The sequence below is a fragment of the Mizuhopecten yessoensis genome, unplaced genomic scaffold, assembly GCF_002113885.1.
Source record: "Mizuhopecten yessoensis strain PY_sf001 unplaced genomic scaffold, ASM211388v2 scaffold11171, whole genome shotgun sequence".
Classification (NCBI taxonomy): Eukaryota; Metazoa; Mollusca; class Bivalvia; order Pectinida; family Pectinidae; genus Mizuhopecten; species Mizuhopecten yessoensis.
Window position 1 is genome coordinate 907396 of NW_018408915.1, and position 8231 is coordinate 915626.

The window sequence follows — 8231 nt, forward strand, 5'->3', positions numbered from 1 at the left end:
TTGGTAGCACACTCTTCTTCAATCAGGTTTCTGTGTACTATGGTCGGGTGGCACTTTGGTAGCACACTCTTCTTCAATCAGTCTTCTGTGTACTATAGTCGGGTGGTACTTGGTAGCACACTCTTCTTCAATCAGGTTTCTGTGCAATATGGTCGGGTGGCACTTTGGTAGCACACTCTTCTTCAATCAGGTTTTTGTGCAATATGGTCGGGTGGCACTTTGGTAGCACACTCTTCTTCAATCAGGTTTTTGTGCAGTATGGTCGGGTGGCACTTTGGTAGCACACTCTTCTTCAATCAGGTTTCTGTGTAATATGGTTGGGTGGCACTTTAGTAGCACACTTTCACTAAGACAGCCGGGGTTCAATTCCCTGATTCAATGTGATGATGTATAGGTCACCAGCCTGCAGACCACGTGGAGTTTTTCTGGGTACTCTGGTTTCCTTCCATATCATGACTCCCCAGCACTAGCATCTAGGCCAACAATTAATATAAACTAATATAACTTGTTTCATGATTGTTGTAAAATAAAAAATAAATAAAAAAAATGTATAAACACTCCTTCAATGTGTCCCCTATAACTGTATCACTACCCTTATTACACTTTACTGTAACAAAATTGTTACATACCATATTCCTTTTATCCAACTTGATAATTTGTTGCAAGTTCTGGAATAACTATGAAAAAAATGCATAAAATATCTCATTTCCAATGTACAAATATTATAATTTATTAAATTTCCCTTAAAAAGAGTACTTTCTTTGAAACTTTATTTTGATGTGTTACAGATACTGGGGATTTGTTTTGCTCACAACCTCAAAAGTGATATATTGGCACAGAAGGCCAAATGGAGATATCCTTAGCAGCAGAATCAGGGGTCAAACAGCGAGTACAATGTCAAGGATAAATTCAATGACAGAAGACAACAGTGTTAAGGAGACATCACAATTTCAAGGACACACCACTATATACAGAAAAGAATGTCAAGGACACACCACTATATACAGAAAATAATGTCAAGGACACACCACTATATACAGAAAATAATGTCAAGGACACACCACTATATACAGAAGACAATGTCAAGGACACACCACTATTTACAGAAGACAATGTAAAGAACACACCACTATTTACAGAAAATAATGAAAGGACACACCACTATATACAGGAAATAATGTCAAGGACACATACTATTTACAGGAAATAATGTCAAGGACACACCACTATTTACAGGAAATAATGTCAAGGATACACCACTATTTACCGAAAATAATGTCAAGGACACACCACTATTTACAGGAAATAATGTCAAGGTCACACCACTATTTACAGGAAATAACGTCAAGGATACACCACTATTTACCGAAAATAATGTCAAGGACACACCACTATTTACAGGAAATAATGTCAAGGACACACCACTATATGCAGAAGGACAACACATTATTGCTGACAGAAAGCAGAGTCAAGGACATGACATTGCTTTAATACAGAAAACCATGTCAAGGTCAAACTGGTTTGTTTACAGAAAAAAACATAGTCAAGGACACATCACAATTAACAGAAACAATGTCAAGGTTACACTGACTTGTTTACAGAAAAACAATGTCAAGGACACACATATCTATTAACAAAATCAATGTCAAGGTCACACTGACTTGTTTACAGAAAAACAATGTCAAGGACACACAACTATTAACAAAATCAATGTCAAGGTCACATAGAACTGGTTACAGAATACAATGTCAAGAACATGTCACTGCTAACAACGACTTTCTGGATATTCTCGCAAAACAATATGATGTTTTGTCCTGATTATATCACAGGATACTGTACAATGTGTATGGCACTGTTAACATGTTTTGTTTGAACTCATGACAAAGAAATCAATTTTATTGTACATATTTATATGAATGATATTTTTGATGTTGTGATTGCAAAGGATGCTTAAGCTACGTGAATGTATCAAGTGATTTTTGTTTTGTTTTATGCACAAAGTAAATAACAGGTTGTATTTGTGTGACAACACTTGGCCGTTTTTCTATATATGTACATACCTTTATACTTTTGAAATAAGACTGTAGGGCGAGTAACCTACAGAACTGAAACATTCATCACACTCTTGTCCATCCATCATGGCTGAAACTGAGGCAATGATGATTTAAACGTTAAAAATTGATTGTAGAGGAAACACATAGTTTTTGTTTATATAACTTCTTGAATAATTATGTATCAAAATTTATATAAGATTTTTATTTATCTTGCCATTTTAAAGACTGCTCTGTATTCAAGTACATCTAATTTGTCAAATTGATCTTTCTATACCTGGTGATGTGTATTGGAAATCTTTACTGAAAGTTTTTATTAGAATCTTAAATTTTAGAAAGTCTTTTACATTATTTTTGCTAATAAACTATCTTTTTAAAGAAAATCTTTCACTGGTGATCACCATAGCAACAGTGTTGTGAAACAGTAACTATTGGATCACCATAGCAACAATGTTGTGAAACAGTTTACAATGGGATCACCGTGACAACAGTGTTATGAAACAGTTACCTTGGCATCACCCTGGCAACAGTGTTGTGATACAGTAACCATGGGATCACCATAGCAACAGCGATAGGAAATCATTACCATGACATCCCCATAGCAACGATGTTGTGAAATCGTTACATGTGATCACCATTGCAACATTGTTGGGAAACACCATGGCAACTGTTGTGAAACTGAGCTGTTACCATTGGATCACCATAACAAGGTGTTGTGAGTTACCATGAGATATTACCATAGCAACGGTGTTGTAAGACATATGCCAAGCTGTAATAGTAATTTTAGAATGTTGCGAAGAATGTACCAGATCTCAGAAACACTTTCACATTTCTTTTATTTATGATGTCTTACGTTATGGAATGCATATGGAATAATTGTGTAATTTAATCAAAAAGAATGCATACCTAGTGGAAGAGATGTATATTTACAAAGATAGAAAAATTTTGTAAGCAATGTTTAAACAAATGTACAATTTGTAGATTAGATGAAAGCCATAACCTGTCGGCCATTGAATATGCCCATTTGTAAATGGTTTATGAAACTTCTACCCCCAGACATCTTCTGGTGTTGTGTAAAGTTTCTGTATGGCTTGTTTCCTACTGGGTTTGATGTAAAGTTTCTGTATGGCTTGTTTCATACAGGGATTGATGTAAAGTTTCTGTATGGCTTGTTTCATAAAGGGTTTGATGTAAAGTTTCTGTATGACTCGTTTCATACAGGAATTGAATGAAATTCTGTTCAATACATAAAATTTACATTCTGAATTTACAGGTATTTGTGATATAAAGTATTTGTATCGTCAGTACAAACAATATTCCCGGAACAGCACAACATCACCTAAACGTTTGCTACTAAAGATTGTCTAATATTATTTGATGGCAAAGCTTCAAAATGACACTGATCCAATTGCTTTCTTAGCCCTACAAACTATTTTTTTCTGGTAGTGATTATATTATGGAATGTAAATATATGTGTATATAGGTAATTTAAATATGTTCATATTTCATATATACAAATTAATGTAGTGATTCACTATTTGAATATTTATTCGTAATCACAATTTTCAAAGCAAGATTTTGTGATAAATTATCATTATAATAATGCACTTTGAAATGTACCTGGCAAAATCTACGATTCATTGTATGTTTTTAAAAGTCCCAGATTATCATACGTTTCCAAAGAGACGTAGCGCTACGGCAGCTTGGATATTTCATGTTATTGATGGCATATTTTAAGATTTCAGAGAAGGAAACAAACCGAACCAGCAAATTAAAGGGAGACAAATATATGGATACCGCAATCGACTGCTTCGACATTTACTCTATTGGTTTTCTTTGTAGTGTCCATTTCTTGTTTGTAAATACATAATTAGAAACCATTTTATACAATTTTTTTTTATCCTTTTAAAATTTGGTACTGTATAGTAATATCTGAAGGCTGAAATGAGTAAGATTTTTTTGTTTGAATTGCAAATATATATATAAAAGATATATAGAGAGAAAATGTTGGGGATTTATTAAATGTCCACTTCTGTTTGTGGTAAACCTAATCAAACGTTAATTCATAAACCAGTTTTGGTCTTTTTACTGAATAATTAAGCTGTAGGTGTTTTTGATAAAGTGATAACAATATTTTCATCGTTGTATATATAACAATGTAGATCTGAAGCCTAAAGTTAGCTGTTTAGTCTTTCTCACCCACCATACTACACCTGTGTCACCCATGTCCCTGTAATATTGTCATTTAGAGGTTTTTATACAACTCTTCAGTCCTAACCACCTGTGCCCATCACTCAGTTTTTTTTGGTGCCCACTCGGTGCAGTTGTGTTTGTGAATGTCCGGTGTCATTCTGGTCAAGTCTGCAACATGGACTTTAGTTGAGGTGAATATGTGGTTATATGGACCTGAAAAAGTTTATATTAACCGAGATGAAGGTTAGGTCAGTATCACTCTCTCAGGTCCATATAATAACGTGTGTCATCTTACATATACATGTATACATATAGTGCTGGATATATTGTCTGAAATCTGTAGAAAATTTGATAGGATAAGTCATGTTGTGATGTTTTCAAACAAGGTGTCAGATAATTTACCCGTACACTAATACATATATGGGATATAGACAGGTACTTGTTTAAATAAAGTACATGATTCCTTGTGCCTTAACCGATTTACAGGGGGAGGCATGATTATACGATTCTGCATCATATATCAGGGTTTTATTATGGCAACTTTTATCATGTCAGTTTGAATTCTAGTGTAAGGTTGGGCGCTGGTAAATACACCTACATGTCAGGTTCAAGGTGAAAAACCGACACCAAAGAAGTTTTCAGATTGAATCGTGGGGAGTTGGATGCTTTAAGGTTTTGTGATAAGAGTTGTTCCCCTTCGTTGATATACTTCGAATTGCTGGTTATCATGTTTATGTGACAGGAGTAGATTTTCAAATTGTTTAAAGACGCTCGGTAAGTCTCGTGTCTTTATACAATTAGAAAATAAACCAACTCAAGTTAGATAAACCTGATAAATAACTTGTTCAGGAATGTCTATAATACACTGTACATGTAAATTTAGGTATGTAGCAAAACTGGACAGGGTTGATCATTTGTAGCCGGGTAGCTCAATTGGTAGAGCGTTTTGATCTAGAGTTTTGTGGGGTCCCAGGTTCGAATCCCTGTCTGGCTGTGCATTTTTCCGCTCCTATTACAATAAGGAGACTTCGTCCAGAAAGTAGGTTGTACCAGTATTTGATTTTAAACATTTTATTTGCATCTATTATACAAAAGGGATTGGGCACGAGTTGTACCAGTGTTCACAATACAGCTGATCACAAGTACATAATGCAGAGTAGAGAACAATAAGCTTATATTTTGAATTTGAAAAACTTATTCTTAAGTATGGACTGTAATTTGAAAATTAAAAATATGTTCAAAATGTCTTAATTAATATGTCTGCGAGTGCATCGAATTCAAGGTATCAAATTGACGTCTGTTGCAGTTTTGAATCCACTGAGCTATATTACTGATAACATCTTATGATCTTTTTATTTAATAAGTCCCATGTGTACCAAATCTAGTCACCTTGTAAATCTGTACGTTATGCTTTTAGTGCTTGGTTGTGTTGTGACGGATTTTTGTTACAATTTTTTTTTTACAAAATAAATACTGTAACTGTACCTATTTTAGCACACATCAATTTTAGCACATTGTCCAAGAATGGACTCACCCATAATTAACATAATCAAACTATATGTATACACAGAAGCTGCAACTAATTGCATAATTTAGTGCAATATTTCAAACATGCTAAGTGTTACTGACACTACTACTATGTACTAAACCATGTAAGTTAACAGTAAATTGCTGTCTTCAGGCCATATTTTTTTTTAGATTTTATATTAATTCCTTTTTGATATTAAATCTTGTGATTTTAGCATTAGATATATATCAAAGGTTTTGTGATTGGTTTGTGGTCTAGTCAGACTTGCCGTCTTTTAATCTAAAGGTCGCTATAGTCATCATTTCAGTTTCACTTTTGTGAGAAATATTCGAATTATAAACATGGACATTCTGAAATGGTTCGGAGTTGTTATTATTGTGATTATATATGTTTCAAATGAAGAAAATGACAGTGCAATAATATTGAGGTCAGTTATACCGGAAGAAAGGGTTGGAATGTCGATGTTTATAATGTCAGTTTGAAATAATTTTAGTTCAATATTTTTGTGTATGATAACAAAAAATGGCCATTGTATTTTTTATGACAACTAACACTAGTTTTGTGTTGGAGAATAAGTATGTTGGCCACTGTTTATAAGTCTGATAAAAGATGTTTATTTTGACCATTTTACTATTTTTATGTCTGATGTTATATCCAGGTTTTATTTCGTAAATTTTACTGCTTCTCTGTAGAAAAAATAGTTTCATATATTACTACACATGTGAAATTATAAAAAATACTTATAAGGTTGATGTGTTAGTGAAACAATTGAATTCCAATCTTTTCTTTTCTTTTCCTAGATCTGTAAAGAGTGTTGTATACAATTGTCCATGTTATTTCAGGCATAAAATTTTATAGATTTTTCCTCTGACTCAGTAAACACTGTTTAATAATTTCTGTACCCTTTATGATATTATGGCATATTTTCATGTTGAAAAAACTTCTAAAATTATTTTGTTGTCAGTGAATTTCTTCGATAAAATAGGTTGTGCAACAATAGTTATAAATGATCTCATGCAATTCTTGCTGTGTCCTATGCCCCCTCCCCGATCATTATAATTATAACATTAATATTCTGCTGCAGAATTGAAATATTCAAGAATGATGCTTAAACTTTCAGAAATTTCGTAAATTGCGATAATGCTTTCATATTTGAATTATCTCAGGATCCTGAAACAGTCTTTAAAACAAGTCTTAAGTTCAAAATATTGATACAAAATATGTTTCTCATGAGAGAAAAAAAGAAGTTCTGCATTAGGTGAAACAGTTAATGTATAACAATGTTAAATCACATTTTGATTTGGAACTTAAATATTTGACATTCAAATTTTGAACTTAAGTCGAATACTTTCAAAATATTGATACAAAATATGGTTCTCATGAAAAAACAAAATTCTGCATTTATAGGTGAAACAGTTAATGTATAACAATGTTAAATCACATTTTGATTTGGAACTTAAATATTTGACATTCAAATTTTGAACTTAAGTCGAATACTTTCAAAATATTGATACAAAATATGTTTCTCATGAAAAAAACAAAATTCTGCATTTATAGGTGAAACAGTTAATGTATAACAATGTTAAATCACATTTTGATTTGGAACTTAAATATTTGACATTCAAATTTTGAACTTAAGTCAAATACTTTCCTAATTCTATGGTTTTGTATGCACCAGTGAAGAGATCAAACTGCATCAAAACAAGTTGACACTTTCTCATGGTTTATACCAGTATATAAATATGATTACATGAATCTGGTAACCTTCTGTGACAAAACACAGCTTTGGAAAACAAAGAAATCCCAGTGGTTGGTTTAGCTTGCTTGTGACAGGGTCATTCAGACTCTGTCATTGCCCATTGTATTTAATGGTCTGTAAGGAGGCTAATGTCAATTTTTATGATGTTTCTGATATTCTCTGGGATTAAGCTATGGATACTGTTTTTACTACTATTAATAATGTTTATTTTTGGAGATGAGTAGGCCCTCTTTTTTAATTTTGATCTAAGCATAGGCATTGTCATGTGATCTTTGAGTTATCTCCATTAGGAGTTCTGTGTTATAATTTGGATTATCAGAATATTATAATAAATGCATGCATTTGATGCTAACCGTTGATGACGTGCCTGAAATGTATGAAATCAGGTACCATTAAAAAAATATGTTTTTTCACCAGTTCACTTGATTATTAGAGTAGAACTCTTTTGAATAGGAGATACAAATCAAGGTAGCATGCACTAGTAACCTTAATTAAAGTGTATTTAATTGACCCAAAAGTGGAAGAATTTCAAAACCAACCATAACTGTGCACTTCACTCCTCAGTGTGGACAAGTTTATTGTTTACGAATATTGTAATAGACGGTGGCTGATCCAGATACTAATATTGTGAAGGCATGTCAAAGTCCAAATTTTTGTTGTACTGGGGGGAGCTAGCTAGGGGGCGTTTCTTTAGGGGGGG

The 8231-nt window shown here is 33.0% G+C and overlaps 1 protein-coding gene across 2 annotated transcripts in view; it reads left to right on the forward strand.

Annotated features, from left to right (window-relative positions):
- LOC110467345 (tetraspanin-5-like) overlaps positions 1-2786 on the forward strand; it is a 30129-nt gene extending 27343 nt beyond the window's left edge. Inside the window, exons 8-9 of one of the 2 annotated variants that reach the window (XR_002464846.1) lie at positions 789-1316; positions 1383-2786. Coding sequence is in view for 1 of the 2 variants with exons in the window: in XM_021524459.1 (XP_021380134.1) it covers positions 789-863 (75 nt within the window). In the remaining variant the exon portion in view is untranslated. Of the gene's footprint in view, positions 1-788 lie in introns of both variants that reach the window. The other variant, XM_021524459.1, reaches the window with a different exon arrangement.
- Positions 2787-8231: the final 5445 nt, after the last annotated feature.